Here is a 16,541-nt window from a genome sequence, read left to right on the forward strand (position 1 = left end):
AGTAGCTAGCTAAATAAACAATGGTAAATCAGTGACATGCCATTTATGTTGAAGCTACTCCAAGTTGACCTGTGTAGAAGAGGTCATTTGGATCTTGAAAGGGCTTAAGTGCGGTCGAGGAGCTGTTCTTTTCATGATTTATTCATTGAAGAGATCCGGACGTATTTCATGGATGGTTAAGTCTGAGGATACACAGAAAGACAGGTCAAGCAGCTTCTGAAGTTCGTCATGTTTCGCAAGGGATGCGGTCTTCAAAGCATCAAAGACTGAGTTCCTTTTCAAAGGCCTTAGTTCAAACACAGTTGGCTTTTGGTCGTCTCCTGGCTTACTTAAAATATATATATATTTAACTAGACAAGTCAGTTAAGAACAAATTCTAATTTACAATGACGGACCAGGAACAGTGGGTTAACTGCCTTGTTCAGGGGCGGAACGACAGATTTTTACCTTGTCAGCTTGGGGATTCAATCTAGCAACCTGGCCAAACACTCTAACCACTAGGCTACCTGCTGCAGGTAAGGGAGAATGTGTGGGTTGTTTTGGTCATTTTCTGGTATTTAGTCCCTTACTTGTTTGTAAGAATGACCTATCCTAATAGGGTGACTTTATACATATTCTGTGTTGTTATGTTGGATAAGTTTCTTGAGGTGTAGTTGATGGGGCAGTTTTACTTCACTTTTTAGAATACTTTTTGTTGTTTTTGAAACACCTGCCTGCATCTTCGGTACAGAGAATGTTGGTAGAAAGTGCATGTTGGGGGATGGAGTTGTTTCCAGTGTGGCTTAGCTGTGTTGCAATGCAATTTGCATTCATTCATTTGCTGCCCTCTTGTGTCTCCTCTTCTACCATATCTATCTCTTATAGTCTCACCCTGTTTTCTCATCTGCCCTGTTACTCCCGTCTTCTCTAAAGTACCCACAGTTTACAAAACAACTTGATTTCCTCTGAGAGGTTCTCTCTCCCACCGTCTTCCCCCTCTCCTTCTCTCTCCCTCTGTCTCTCTCACCCTCTCGCCCTCCCTTTCTCGACCTCCCCCACTGTCCTTTATTTCTCTCATTCTGACTCATTTCTTTGGGTCTATTTTTATCTCTCTCTCGACATCTCTCTCCTGTCTTTCTCTCTCTCTCTCTCTCTCTCTCCCACTCCACTGTAAGTATTCAATGTTCTGATACACATTATGAGTGAATGTCCACACAAACAGTGGCACAGGGAGAACGCGAGAGAGCTGGATGCATCAGGGACATCATAGTAGGGAGACTGTTACTTTCTTCTCTCTGCTTTTTCTGTGTTGTGGTCTCTGTCATTCCCCTTTCTGGCACTCTGTATCCGTATCCTCTTCAGTTCAGTGGCATTGTAGCATAATTGGTATGTGTGTGTCCATGTGTGTATATATGTATAAGTCAGTGTGGGCGGGCATGGCGGGAAAGGCAGTCAAGAGTCATTGGACAATTCTATGCATGTATGGCTGTCAATAGAAACGTAGCTTTGTTGTCCAAGAAATGTAATCATAACACTATTGTCATTACGCTGAAATCTAATCTAATCCAGTGAAACTCTAATTGATTGGTAATGTGTTGACTTCTTCAGATGACAATTAGACCCGTTGTGAGATGAGCATCGCATCGTTTTTTGATCTGACCTCTTTGCAAGCTCACAGAACACAGAATTTGTGAGTACAGACGGAATCCTTTGGCATGAAAAGCAGAATGTTTGCGTGCTGTTTCCCAACTTTTCGGAATCAGATATGCTCGAGTGTATCTCAGAAGAACTCCACCGAGCCTGCCGTTGTGAAAGATCTCTGGCTCTCTGTGCCCTCAATGACTGATTGTATTCCACTACCCTTGTCACAGTTAGATTTGTTAGTGAGATTGTAGGGAGCTATAAACAGATGGTAGCCCCTTTAGTTGAAGAAGTGTATGCCGACATTCAAATGAAAAATATTGACAGTGGTTGCATTTTTTTGGCCACATGGTGCCAGTTGCCTTGTTGACTTAATCATCCCCCTGATCAAATCAAATCCAAGTTTATTTGTCAAATGCCCCGAATACAACAGTAAAATGCTAACTTACAAGCCCTTAACCAACAATTAAGTTTTAAGAAAATACAAAGTAAGAGATAAGAAAAACAAATAATTAAGGAGCAGCAGTAAATAACAATAGCGGGGCTATATAGAGGGGGTACCGGGGAGGGGGGTTGCAAATAGTTTGGGTAGTCATTTGATTAGCTGTTCAGGAGTCTTATGGCTTGGGGGTAGAAGCTGTTTAGAAGCCTCTTGTTCCTTGACTTGGTGCTCCGGTACCACTAGCCATGCGGTAGCAGAGAGAACAGCCTATAACTCGGGTGGCTGGAGTCTTTGACAATTTTAAGGCCTTTCTCTGACTCCGCCTGATATAGAGGTCCTGGATTTCAGGAAGCTTGGCCCTGGGAATGTACTGAGCCGTACACACTACCCTCTGTAGTGCCTAATCAAATCGTATTTGTCACATGCTCTGTAAACAACGGGAATAGACTAATAGTGAAATTCTTACTAACAGGCCCTTCCCAACAATGCAGAGAAAAAAATAAAAATATAGCACGAGGAATAAATACACCATAAGTAACGATAACTTGGCTATATACACGGAGTACCAGTACTGAATCAATGATAACTTGGCTATATACACGGAGTACCAGTACTGAGTCAATGATAACTTGGCTATATACACGGAGTACCAGTACTGAGTCAATGATAACTTGGCTATATACACGGAGTACCAGTACTGAGTCAATGATAACTTGGCTATATACACGGAGTACCATTACTGAGTCAATGATAACTTGGCTATATACACGGAGTACCAGTACTGAGTCAATGATAACTTGGCTATATACACGGAGTACCAGTACTGAGTCAATGATAACTTGGCTATATACACGGAGTACCAGTACTGAGTCAATGATAACTTGGCTATATACACGGAGTACCAGTACTGAGTCAATGATAACTTGGCTATATACACAGGGTACCAGTACTGAGTCAATGATAACTTGGCTATATACACAGGGTACTGGTACTGAGTCAATGATAACTTGGCTATATACACAGGGCACCGGTACTGAATCAATGATAACTTGGCTATATACACGGAGTACCAGTACTGAGTCAATGATAACTTGGCTATATACACGGAGTACCAGTACTGAGTCGATGTGCAGGGGTAACAGGTAATTGAGGTAGATATGTACAGGATAAAGTGACTAGGCAACAGGATAGATAATAAACAGGATAGATAATAAACAGTAACAGCATATTTGATGAGTCAAAAGAGATGCAAAAAAAGGGTCAATGCAAATAGTTAAATAGTTAACCAATAGCTACATGGACTAGCTATTTAGCAGTATTATGGCATGGGGGTAGAAGCTGTTTATGGTCCTGTTGGTTGCAGATGTAATGCATCGGTACCGCTTGCTGTGCGAAAGCAGAGAGAACAGTCTATGACTTGGGTGGCTGGAGTCTTTGACAATTTTTAGGGCCTTCCTCTGACAGGGAGCTCGGGCCCCAGTGTTGTACTGGGCCGTACGCACTGCCCCCTATAGCACCTTGCGGTTGGATGCCAAGCAGTTTCTATACAAAGTGGTGATGCAGCCAGTCAAGATGCTCTCAAAGGCGCAGCTGTAGAACTTTTTGAGGATCTGAGGGCTCATGCCGAATCTTTTCAGCCTCCTGAGGGGGAAGAAGCGTTGTCTTGCCCTTTTCATGACTGTGTTGGTGTGTGTAGACCAGGATAATTACTTAGTGATGTGGACACAGAGGAACTTGAAGCTATCGACCTGCCCCACTACAGCACCTTCGATGTAGATGGAGCCGTGCTCGGCCCTCTGTTTCCTGTAGTCCACGATGATAGAATCGTCTCGCACGGACCTAATCCAGTTTATTTATCCACTCTCTGACGTAGTCTTGTCAGGTATCCTGTACACCGACCTCTATAGCGGCGTCTCCTCCTTCTTCGAGTGTCAGGGATTTGGGCCTGGCCCGGGATAATCAATGTCTTTCTTCTCCGACTCATTGAAGTAGAAGTCCTCGTCCAAATCGAAGTTGGTAATAGCTGTTCTGATGTCCAGAAGCTCTTTTCAGCCATAGGAAATGATAGAGGAAACATTATGTAGAAAAAAAACACAGTTCAGAATGGTTTGTACTGTAATGTATGGGACTCACTCTGCTCCTCTCACTGTGTCTCTGCTCCCCACCCAGAACGCGCCTGATGCAGAGCTTCAAAGAGTCTCACTCCCATGAGTCCTTGCTGTCTCCTAGCAGCGCAGCTGAGGCACTGGACCTCACCCTGGACGAGGACGCCATCATCAAGCCCGTCCATTCCAGCATCCTGGGACAGGAGTACTGTTTCGAGGTGAGGCTGACACGACACACACACACACACACACACACACACACACACACACACACACACACACACACACACACACACACACACACACACACACACACACACACACACACACACACAATGAATCCAGATAGCACTACTAATTAAACCTGGGTTCAAATACTATTTGAAATAATTTAAAATACTTTTGCTGAGCTTGATTGATCTTGCCTGGTGCAGTGGAACCAATAGAAGAAGATAAAGTTCAAATCCCGTCCATCTGCCACTCCTGGCAGGCTAAAGCAAACAAAAGTATTTGAAATGTTTTAAATAGCATTTGAACCCAGGTCTGTCTACTATTGCTACTAATGCCACTAATGTTGGGTAGATGATGGGCGGCTCGAAATGAGCTCATGTCCCAAGTTGATTTGTCACAGAAATTTGTTGTGAAAACAGATTTCACTGCATGGCTCACTTTCCCATAGCCAACGTGTACATGACAAAAGTCTCTGTGATTAAAGGACGTTGTTATGCCACTTGTCATCTTCTCCCAAGTTGCTAATGGTTGTGGCTGTTGATGTTACCGTTGGTAACCTCAGGTGACTACGGCTTCGGGAACCAAGTGCTTTGCATGTCGCTCGGGTGCAGAGAGAGACAAATGGATCGAGAATCTTCAGAGAGCTGTCAAACCCAACAAGGTGGGGAAACAAGGACGAGAAATTAAGTTACTTCTCGTTCTGTCAGTGCCTCTCTCCTTCTCCCCTGTCTTCAATGTCTGTTTCAATATGAGCATTTCCTCATTTTGTTTACTGTAACCTCCATGTGCTCTCTGTTTGTCTATGTCTGTAATGTATAGTCATCAGATACAGTACATATTAGAACACAGCACTTCTACACTATCATCAGAGTTAAATAGATAACTAAAAAGAGCAAACTCAGCACTTTAGATGTGGTTGATTAAAACAGATCTTCTAATTTCAGCTACGCTTGATCTCCTAGGTCTGCGTAATAGGCCCCTCCCCCCCCCCCTCCCTCTTATCAAAAGAGACATTACGAGAGACAGATAACTGCTCTTGATGGCAGCAAGGGAGCTGCAGTTATTAAGGCAAACCGAGAGGAAACATCAGCCCGGGTGGATTGACTCATCCAGATGCCGTGACTGCGTGGTTCCTGGCTGAATCATGGGGCTCCAAGGACTCAACACGGGGGCTCCGAAATATCCTCTGCACCCTCATGAATTTCCCAACCAGACACATGATGGGAGAGATAAGACGAGGTGCGATGTCGATAGAGACCAGGATGTTCATTAGGTTTCGTAACCGTCGCTGGGCAGACAGGACGCTCTTGATTCTTCCTCTTATTGAAATTCATGATGAACGGTTGCAACTCGGTCGGGCGTCCCCATTAATTGTCAGGTGGCATACCAATGGAGCACTTAAGAAATAACAACTTTGGAACATTGCTGATATACTTAGCAATCTAAATTCGGTATTAAGAGCTGATCTGAGCCAAGGCTGAGCGATCCAGTGGCATTTCAGACTAGTTGAAATGACTCACCCCTGACTAAAACATCACTCTGTGCAATCTGCACAGCATGCTCTCCTCCCATGGGGGGATTTCAGACATAGTTGGCTCTTTGTAATCATGTTCAGAAAATGCAGCTCTCTGCAGCAATATACCAATCACACATCCACTTTCTGTCTCTCATGCCTCCAGTACATATGTGTTATCTAATGTATCTCCATCTGTATGTGTGCATATTGTTCTTAGACTGTTCTTAACTGGTGGTGGAAAAAGTACTGAATTGTCAAACCTGAGTAAAAGTAAAGATACTTTAATAGAAAATAACTCAAGTGAAAGTCACCCAGTGAAATACGACTTGAGAAAGTCAAAGTATTTAGTTTTAAATATAATTAAGTATCAAAAGTAAATGTATTTGCTAAAATATACTTCAGTATCAAAAGTAAAAGTATAATAATTTCTAATTCCTTATATTAAGAAATCCAGATGGCACAATGGTGTTTAAAAAAAAAAATTGACGAATAGCTAGGGGCACACTCCAACACCCAGACATAATTTACAAATGAAGCGTTTGTGTTTAGTGAGTCCGCCAGATCAGAAGCAGTAGGGATGACCAGGGATGTTCTCTTGATAAGTGTGTGAATTGAACCATTTTCCTGTCAAAATGTAACGAGTACTTTTGGGTGTCAGGGAAAATGTATGGATTAAAAAGTACATTTCTTTTGGAATGTAAAGTAAAAGTTGTCAAAAATATGAATAGTAAAGTACAGATACCCCAAAAAACGACTTAAGTAGTACTTTAAAGTATTTTTACTGAAGTACTCTACACCACTGTTCTTAACCGACTCAACCCTCCCTCTCTCTTTGGCTTTCTTTTTCTCTTTGGTCTTTTTCCCTTTGGTTTTCGTTCCTCCCTGTTCTGCCTTGTCCCTTTGCCACCCTCTCTTTGCCCCTCTTCAGGACAACAGTCGGAGGGTGGACAACGTGCTGAAACTCTGGATCATCGAGGCGCGGGAGCTTCCCGCCAAGAAGCGCTACTACTGCGAACTTTGTCTGGACGACATGCTTTACGCACGCACCACCAGCAAGCCCCGGACTGACACCGTGTTCTGGGGCGAGCACTTTGAGTTCAACAACTTGCCAGCCGTCCGCAACCTACGCCTTCATCTCTACAAGGAGACTGACAAGAAGAGACGCAAGGTAAAGAGACAACTCTCTCACCAGTGTGCAAAACGGGATGAAACTGGTTAAAATGACATTTTTTTGCAGACTGGTTGAAGCAGTTTGCCCAATGATTAAGATGAATATACTTTAGTTTCATTACTATCTTCTTTTTATCCTCTTTCTTAATGGCCACATAACTCTTGACCACAAAATCCCATATTCATTTCCCCTCTTCTATCAGGAAAAGAGCACATACCTGGGACTGGTCAGTGTCCCTATCTCCAGCATCACGGGCCGACAGTTTGTGGAGCAGTGGTACCCGGTCATCCAGCCTAGCATCCTGGCCAAGGGGCAAGCAGGGGGCAAGATCATCAATGCCTCGCTACGCCTCAAGTCCCGTTACCAGACCATGAGCATCCTGCCCATGGAGCTGTACAAGGAGTTTGCCGAGTATGTTACCAATAACTACCGGACTTTGTGTGCGGTGCTGGAGCCTCTACTGAGCGTGAAGAGTAAAGAAGAGGTGGCCTGTGCGCTGGTCCACATATTACAGAGCACGGGGAAAGCAAAGGTAAGTATTGGCATGAAACATTAAACAAGTTGTTACTTCAATAGTACACGGTACAATGCAAGGTCATATTCCTGTATACACCTACCTCAATGTATCCTGTGTATATGCCAGAGAAATGCTGTTTTTGATTTGATAGCATAATATTGATGGAATATGAGTACATTATAGTGAGAATGTATCCACTGTTTATATATTCAACCGCCTCAAATCACCATGTTCTATTGACTACAGCTAAATAGGGAGGGGGGGGGGCATTACTGCCAAATAGGTCAATGTCATAACAGTGTCCTTTAAATACATAGGATGTGGTGTTGCGCTGTAACCAGTGTAACATGTGTCATGCTAATGTGACCATCCTATTACTTGATGGCCCATGGTCTAGCAATATGTCATGCAGATGAGCCATTGTTTACTTTACTGACCACACTGGATATTCATTCAGTCCTTGAAGTTGGGCAGTTCACGGAGGGCCTCAATGCCATGCTATGTAAGCAATATGCTGAACAGTATGCTGATTTCCCTTGAAATCAGACTGTCTCCACCAGTATCTCCCTGAGAAAAAAAAATGTTTGCGTGATGTCACTCTATAGCTAGATGATGCATTGTTTGGGGTGGTCCTAGGTTGAAAATGCTGTCAACCACCTAGCATTATCATCTACAAACCAAACACACTATCATGTCAACGCAACCCAACACTTGTCCATGACAATGGTGGCCATTTGGGCATCACTCTTCCACCTTTCAAAATTAATTCCAATGTTTATCCGGTTTCTTGATAGGTCATGAGCAGTCTTTTTTTCTGCTTCTTTTTGTCTTTTGGGGTCGAGTTGATTCAGATCCAAGAACTGAGAATGATGCTTGTTTCTGTCTACATTTTCTGAAATCGCTGGCCCTGCTACCAGGACAGTTTATCAGCAAATAAGTTAGCTAGCTTGTTGGCTTCGTCTGCTCTGTGTTTGTTTCTTGCGACTATAGCTTGCAAGTGACTTTCACTTCTTCTCCAGCTCTGGAGCATAGCAGCAGGGTCGTTCGAGTAGGCAGGTTTTAGTGCAAAGACACACCTTGCCCAGAAGGCCAGCCCAAGGCGGCTCAGGGCTGAAACCCCTTGTTTTTGTTCAAAGTGAAAACACAACAGAAGAAGTAGGGAAGCATGGGGGGCGCCCACAACCTGCGTATTCTATCTTTAAGGCAATATAAGCTACAAAAATAACATTAGTTTGACTACTTCTTGGTTTTCTTACCAACCCATAAACCAAAAGAGATTGAAACATAAGGAATATTAAACGTGACAAATTACACTCTGACCTGAGGAAAGGTGTTATAATCCTCAAAATTGAATTTGAGAGTACCCAATAGATTATAATTGAATGTTTTAAAAAGAAAGTCTATGCAATGTTGATGTTTCTGTGTTGTTTCTTCCCAGGATTTTCTTTCAGACATGGCGATGTGTGAGGTAGATAGATTCATAGACCGAGAACACCTTATCTTCAGAGAGAACACTCTGGCCACCAAAGCCATAGAAGAGTACCTCAAGCTGATTGGACATAAGTACCTCAAGGATGCAATAGGTGTGGCCTTCGAATACTTCACGTTTATCACTCAATACATGTTGTTGAACTGGTCTTGCTGTGATGTATTCATTATCTTTCTGTGTTTGCCTAATGGTCAGTGATATTGTGTTTGTTTCAGGGGAGTTCATAAGGGCGCTGTACGAATCAGAAGAGAACTGCGAGGTGGATCCCATGAGGACACCACCTTCTGTCCTTCCAGATCACCAAGCCAATCTCCGTATGTGCTGCGAACTGGCACTCTGCAAAATCGTCAACTCCCATTGGTCAGTAGTTGGCATATGAGTGTTTACTGTTTTTTTTATTCAATTAGGATTACTCCTGGTCTACAGCACCCAAATACTTATTTACATCATTTTGATTGTTGAACACACCATATTTGCATTCAGTAGTTGGCATACACTGCCTTACTAAAGCAGAATATACTATCAAATGATAATAACACACTGTATATTTGTATCGCTCTGCAGTGTGTTTCCTCGAGAGCTGAAGGAGGTGTTTGCCTCGTGGAGGGTGCGCTGTGCAGAGAGGGGGAGGGAGGACATCGCAGACCGCCTAATCAGCGGCTCCCTTTTCCTGCGCTTCCTGTGTCCGGCCGTCATGTCCCCCTCCCTCTTTAACCTGACCCAGGAGTACCCAGACGAGCAGACGTCGCGCACGCTCACCCTCATCTCCAAAGTGGTGCAGAACCTGGCCAACTTCTCCAAGTCAGTTCATTCATTCACTACAATTTATAATGTTATGCTTATTCTAAAACTTCTGTAATATTTTGAGTGTCTTTCTGGGACAAAGATTTAAGCCTAGTCCTGGACTAAAAAGCATGCTCAATGTAGATACTCCATTGAAATTTCTTATTAGTTATTAATCCAGGACTAATTCTGGGCTAATTCTGTGTCCGGGAAACCAGCCGATGATGTGTAATCTGAGTTTATAGCATTTTGACTCTTCTTCTCTCTCTCCCTCAGGTTTGGTATGAAAGAGGAGTACATGTGCTTCATGAATGAGTTCTTAGAGATGGAGTGGGGCTCCATGCAACAGTTCCTCTATGAGATCTCCAACCTGGACAGTGTGAGCAACGCGGGGGGCTTCGAGGGCTACATCGACCTGGGCAGGGAGCTGTCCATACTGCACAGCCTCCTCTGGGAGGTCATGGCCCAGCTCAGCAAGGTAGGGAGGATCAGGGTAAATATTAACAATATAACCTCTACAACATATGACCAATAAAAAAAAGTACAAGTTACAGATAACCATTGTAGTGTTATTCAATAATGAATAAGTCCAATTAGGAATCAGGACAATAAAATAACTATGTATGGTTTTGACAACTCAGTAATCTGAACGTATGAGTCAGTAGAATGAATGGAATGATTAAGTGCACTTGTAATTTTCAAATATAAGATACTTAAAATGATCAACCACACGTTTTAACCCTTTGAATGCTTCTCCTATTGTCATTGTTAACTTGTATTCATGTCAGTCTTCTAACCCTAACCCACAGGATGCCATTATCAAACTGGGTCCCTTGCCCCGCCTCTTGAATGACATCAGCATGGCCCTGCGTAACCCCCACCTGCAGAGGCAACCCAGCCACCAGAACCAGACAGATAGAGTCCATGAGAGACAGACGGAGAGGCTGCTCTCACGACCCAGCTTCAACAGGGGAGTCTCCTCAGAGTTCCAGAATCTCATGATGAAGGATCTCAACAGGTAGTGCTCTGGCTTTATTTAATCCTATGGGCCTATTTCCTGGAAACAGGTTAAGTATATTCCTGGACAAAAAAGCACTTTGAATGGAGAATTTCCATTGAACATACTTTTTAGTCTATGATTAGGTTTAATCCGTGTTGGGGAAACCAGTCCTAGGAGGATGGTTGGTTGGTGCATTTGTTAAAGTTTTGCCTTTCCCGCCATAATGCTGTGGTTGGGTTGTGCCTTTTGTGCCAAACTCGTAATACACCTATAACCTTGTCATCGTCTTCTCCAATCTGTTGCCATGTGTTGTTGCCTTTCTTAAGCTCCATAGATATCACTCGCTTGCCTTCCCCTACATCTGGTGTGTCCGGTGGGGGGGTCATGCCGTCTCGTGCTCATCCTCAGCTGAGTTTCCAAGAGCGTGATCACCCACATCGAGCCTCCAAAGACGTTTTCTATGTAACACGCCCTCCCTTGGCCCGATCCAGCCCTGCCTACTGCACCAGTAGCTCCGATATCACCGAGCCAGACCACAAGGTTAGTTGAATTATTTTGATAGCATTAGGATCTGTTAGGAGACATGTTCTACAGGAAGCTATGTAAACTGCACATCTCCTTTCCATGTGGTAGCCAAGTCTGGCAGACGACTGCAGGATAGTATGGCAGCTGTGCGCTCATAGGAAAATGATGCATGTACCGTAGTGGTAAGTCATGGGACATGCAATTCAGGCTTACAACCACCCCTCTTAAAAGATAAAAAACTTAATCAACTTATTGGCACTTCAGAATTGGGCACAGAAGGCTGTTAGCTCTATCAATCTCATCTAGGTGCTCAGTGTCAATAAAGTGTATATCTATGATGGACCTCCAGGACTCCACAATGAACAGCGTGTCTAACCTGCAGTCGGTGGCCATGCTCAACTCCTCCCAGGCCTCCATCACCGGCATGGGCAGCTTCGGAGGGCTCAGCAGCCAGGGTGGAGGAGGCCTGGGCTCGGGCCTGAGTGGCCAGCTCCGGGCCGGAGGCCGCCTCTCGGCCGGCTCGGGGGGATCCAGCATGTCAGGGGGCCTCCGGCTGAGCCAGTTGAGCCAGATGGGCACCACCACCGACTCGCTGTCCCAGCAGCAGCAGCAGCAGGCCGCCGCCCTGAGATACCCGCTCTCCTTCCAGAACCCCCTGTTTCACCTGGCCACCGGCACTGCAGATGGACCCCACCTTCACCACCAGCACAGCAGGGCTCATCTCCCGCCGCCCCTGCTCCTGGCCCCGGAGCCTGACCCCGGTGGCTCGCACGAGGCCTACATCCCCCAGTTCGCCCACGGGGGGTTCTCTCGCAGTGAGGACCTGTCCACCCTGAGGACCGGGGCAGGGCACCTGGGGCAGCCAGCCATTATCCACTCACACAGCTATAGTGACGACTACAGCAGGGCTGATTACGCACGGCGGCAACTGTCCATGCACGGGCAGGTATGGATTAACTTAAGGTCAAGAATGTGTTTACAAACATGTTCTACTTTTGTGCAAATTAGCCTTTTTGTCTCTCCTACTTCATAGTAATTTAAGTCAACATTTGTTTGTAGCCTACATAAATAGGATTAGCATAATGTAAACATCTGAAACAGGTTTAAGACCAGGATAACTTGGAGTTCTATAATTGTCCTTGTTAGGATAATCTTCAACAGCAACAGCAGATGGGCATGGCCTCTCAGACTGGTACCTCCCACTCCTCCCTGGCCACACCCCCCTCCACAGTCCAGCCTGTGCGCCAGAGCTCCATCGCCCCGCCTCCCGCTCAACGCGTCAAATCACAGACCTCCCATCAGCTGTCCGTCAGTGCGGCTGCTGCTCCCACACCATCCGCTAAGACGCGACCGCCCAGTGCCAACCTATCACCAGAGTCGGGCTACGGAGGTCGGCAACAGGCACCACGGCAACAGCTGTCGGTCAAAGACAACACAGCCCCTGGACTGCCCCACCAGCAGAGCTCTGTCAGGGAGAGCCAGGGTCCCCAGGGGCCACAGGGAGGCACTACAACAACCATACAGCAATCACAGCAGCAACAGCAACCACAGCAACAGCACCTGCTCAAACCTTCCATTAGTAAACAGGTATGCAGGCTACTGTACTCTATTGTGTAATTTAATCTACCCTTAAATCTGACAAGAAGCTCATAGTTGTCACTGTTATTTTCTCTCACTCTGCATTATATAACAATTCCAACACACCTAACAAATACAGTTCAACCATGCTCTCTCTTTCACAGTTGTTTCTGACCAACCCCAGAGTCCCAGTGACCTGTATGATTAAATAGGGCCAAGGGTCACCCCCTCATGTATGTAGTACACAGTAGCTATATATATATATATATATATATATATATATATATATATATATATATATATATATATATATATATATATATATATATATATACCAGTTACATGACCTACAGCATGGTCAAGTTAATGTTTCAGACATTTTTTGACCACTAAACAACTATTGGTTTAGAGTTACCACAAGGAGAGTTACCACAAGATGCAAAGAAAACACTTTTCCAGCACCATTTCTTTATTTGATTGAACCTTTATTTAACTAGGCATATCAGTTAAGAACACATTCCAATGACGGCCTACCAAAAGGCCTCCTGCGGGGGCGGGGGATAAAAATATATATAACTATAGGACAAAACACACAAATCACAACAAGAGAGACAACACAACACTACATAAAGAGACCTAAGACAACAGCATAGCAAGGCAGCAACACATGACAACACCACATGGTAGCAACACAACATGACAACATGTTAGCAACACAACATGACAACATGGTAGCAACACAACATGACAACATGGTCGCAGCACTAAACATGGTACAAACATTATTGGGCACAGACAACAGTGCAAAGGGCAAGAAGGTAGAGACAACAATACATCACGCAAAGCAGGCACAACTGTCAGTAAGAGTGTCCATGATGAGTCTTTGAAAGAAGAGATTGAGATGAAACATTTCAACTTCAACATTTCAACATCATCATATCACCTATGCTTACTCTACTACAGTGACAACTAAAAGCAACCAAAAACAATTTAGTCCAATCAACGTAAGCTAAATATAATGTGGCTGTCCATGGTTCTGATTCATGTGTATGTGTGTGTGTGTGTGAGAAGGTTTGTGCAAGTCGAAAACTCACCCTACTTGTAGAGAAAGGCCAATGCCATCCTCTTTAATGTTGACGAAACAGTCACTCTGTCATATAGTACACTCTTTTATTTATTGTTGTCCTAGGCTACATGGCTAAAATGCTTGCTTGCTAGTCTAACTTCCTTTCATGGGAAATGTTAGCTAGTTAACATGAACTTTTTACATCAAGCTACATATTAAACTTCCATCCTCTCAGGCCAGGGGCACAATGTAGGAATTAATGGTTGGATCAGAATCACTGTTATTATCATTGGCCAGTATGGATAATTAAGTAAAACCACAAGTCCAAATCCCTATCTCCATCCATTGCTAAATTAGGAAAGAGCTAGCTCACCACCAGAGGACAACATCACAAAGAGATTCAACAATTCAAGTTGTTTCTCAATGACGTATGCTCTCATTGCGATTTGATAGGAGTGATGCCAAATCCAAACTGGCTTCCCTTGACATTTATTAATGATACGCCAGGACCATTCACAGTTGAGCTCACTCAGTTTAGAGCAACGCTGATTGGCTATTATTTTATACTTAATCAAGGAAGGCCAAATGCTTGTTGGCTTCCCTTGCATTCAATGCTACGTCCGGCAACAATGGCATACTCTTTTTGCCCAGACAGCATCAGATAGATGGCCGACACATACAGAGACAGAGGGGCAGTGTTTTGCTCGCTTGGATGCGTTCTCCACTGAGATATATTCAGCCTCTTGCGAATTGAAGGAAATTATGAAACACAGAGAGACAAAAAAAAATATTTATCTATGTTTTTTCTTGTTCAATTTTTGGTGACATGCCTGGCTTCCCTTGGCACCCATGAATACACACCACTGCTAATACATACTCTTCCTCTTCATATCTGCTTCTTGCCTTTTTCCCCAGGGTTCTGGGCAGTCAGCCCTCGACCCTTAACCCCCCGACCCCAGCCAATGAGAGAACAGTCGCCTGGGTCTCCAACATGCCTCACCTCTCCGCTGACATTACTCTGGAGGCTAACCGCATCGACCGTGAGGAGTTCAAGCTGAAGGAGTACTCCAAAAGCATGGATGAGTCTCGCTTAGACAGGGTAGATACATCTCTCCCACCACAGCTTTTGCAATGCAAAAGAATGCTAGCCTAAATTTGGCAGTGTGCGTGTGTGCGTGTGTGCGTGTGTGCGTGTGTGCGTGTGTGCGTGTGTGTGTGTGTGTGTGTGTGTGTGTGTATAAAAACAATAGTTAATTGTCTTAACAATATACTGTAGCTTTGGCCTTGAAATCCCAATCTTCTAGGAAATCAACAGTAACAAAACGATCCCTCAAAGGAATGCAGAATTTCTCTCTTCTTTAGCAATTCGACGTAGTAGCATATTAAAAAGCAAACTGTGAGACGAGAGAACCGTAACACTGATCTGAGTCATATCTCCTTCTTAATGCACAGTACAGATGTCAGGGAAGTGCAACCCAAGTCTATCAGTGGAGAACAGATGGTACTGAGACACGTATTTATGAATAATTTAGATAGGAACAGCTGAGGATGAACTTGAACAACAGTGAGTCATTGAAAATAAATAAACTTTTAGCTCGCATATTCATATTTGACCGCAGACACCGCATTACCACATGTCTTTGTCCGAGTGAAGGTGTGTTCAGTCAACCCCCAAGAACATTTGCTGGTTGTTTAGCCATGTGTTGCTAATAAACAGTATGACATTTGCTCAACTATTTTTATATTTTCAATATATTCCCTTCTGGAGTTATTTTCATAATAGACATAGCTGGATCTTTGTGCATAGTGAGCAAGTGAAAAGGGATAAACTATGTGTGCCTTAGACTTTAATGAACACTGGACAACAATGTGGTTGCCTCCGTATTCCATGGTGACTTGTCGACGTGTATGACAATTGCTCAACCATTTTCTATCTCCAATGCGTTCCCTTCTCTCTGTCTGTCTCAGGTAAAGGAATACGAGGAGGAGATCCACTCCCTGAAGGAGCGACTGATCATGTCCCACAGGAAGCTGGAGGAGTATGAGAAGAGGCTCCTCTCCCAGGAGCAGCAGACCAGTAAGATCCTCTCACAATACCAGAGTCGCCTGGAGGACAGCGAGAGGAGGCTACGGCAACAGCAGGTGGAGAAAGACTCCCAAATTAAAGGAATAATCAACAGGTAAAAAGAGGGGTGGTGGTGGAGGGTGGAGGAGATGGAGATGGAGAATGGAGATGTAGAGAGGAAGAGAGAGAGAACTAAAATGGAGTGAAGAAAATAAATGCATGTATTGTTAAGACCTATCGTGTCTGATTACGTTTATCTAAGAAATATCAACAATTATAGACAGAGTTAATCTTCTTTAGGCAAGTGCTGATTTTTGGAAATAATATGGGGAATATTGATGAATATATGAGTCTAGATAATGTATAGTTATGAAATAGATACATTAATAATGTATGGAGAAATAACGGGGAGGCCTCAACCATATTTTTTTAT

The 16,541-nt window shown here is 44.0% G+C and overlaps 1 protein-coding gene across 5 annotated transcripts in view; it reads left to right on the forward strand.

Annotated features, from left to right (window-relative positions):
- The window catches only part of LOC135520219 (ras/Rap GTPase-activating protein SynGAP-like), a 90,803-nt gene extending 74,576 nt beyond the window's left edge, over positions 1 to 16,227 (forward strand). Inside the window, exons 6-19 of one of the 5 annotated variants that reach the window (XM_064945617.1) lie at positions 4,232 to 4,385; positions 4,961 to 5,059; positions 6,843 to 7,082; positions 7,288 to 7,617; positions 9,041 to 9,185; positions 9,307 to 9,451; positions 9,656 to 9,892; positions 10,151 to 10,367; positions 10,684 to 10,892; positions 11,201 to 11,414; positions 11,749 to 12,345; positions 12,546 to 12,994; positions 14,971 to 15,142; positions 16,012 to 16,227. In XM_064945617.1, coding sequence (XP_064801689.1) covers positions 4,232 to 4,385; positions 4,961 to 5,059; positions 6,843 to 7,082; positions 7,288 to 7,617; positions 9,041 to 9,185; positions 9,307 to 9,451; positions 9,656 to 9,892; positions 10,151 to 10,367; positions 10,684 to 10,892; positions 11,201 to 11,414; positions 11,749 to 12,345; positions 12,546 to 12,994; positions 14,971 to 15,142; positions 16,012 to 16,227 — 3,424 coding nt within the window. Of the gene's footprint in view, positions 1 to 4,231; positions 4,386 to 4,960; positions 5,060 to 6,842; positions 7,083 to 7,287; positions 7,618 to 9,040; positions 9,186 to 9,306; positions 9,452 to 9,655; positions 9,893 to 10,150; positions 10,368 to 10,683; positions 10,893 to 11,200; positions 11,415 to 11,748; positions 12,346 to 12,545; positions 12,995 to 14,958; positions 15,143 to 16,011 lie in introns of those variants that run through there. The other 4 variants (XM_064945613.1, XM_064945615.1, XM_064945616.1 and 1 more) reach the window with 4 other exon arrangements.
- The last annotated feature ends 314 nt before the right edge of the window (positions 16,228 to 16,541 follow it).

Source organism: Oncorhynchus masou, chromosome 29 (genome assembly GCF_036934945.1).
Source record: "Oncorhynchus masou masou isolate Uvic2021 chromosome 29, UVic_Omas_1.1, whole genome shotgun sequence".
NCBI classification, from domain to species: Eukaryota; Metazoa; Chordata; class Actinopteri; order Salmoniformes; family Salmonidae; genus Oncorhynchus; species Oncorhynchus masou.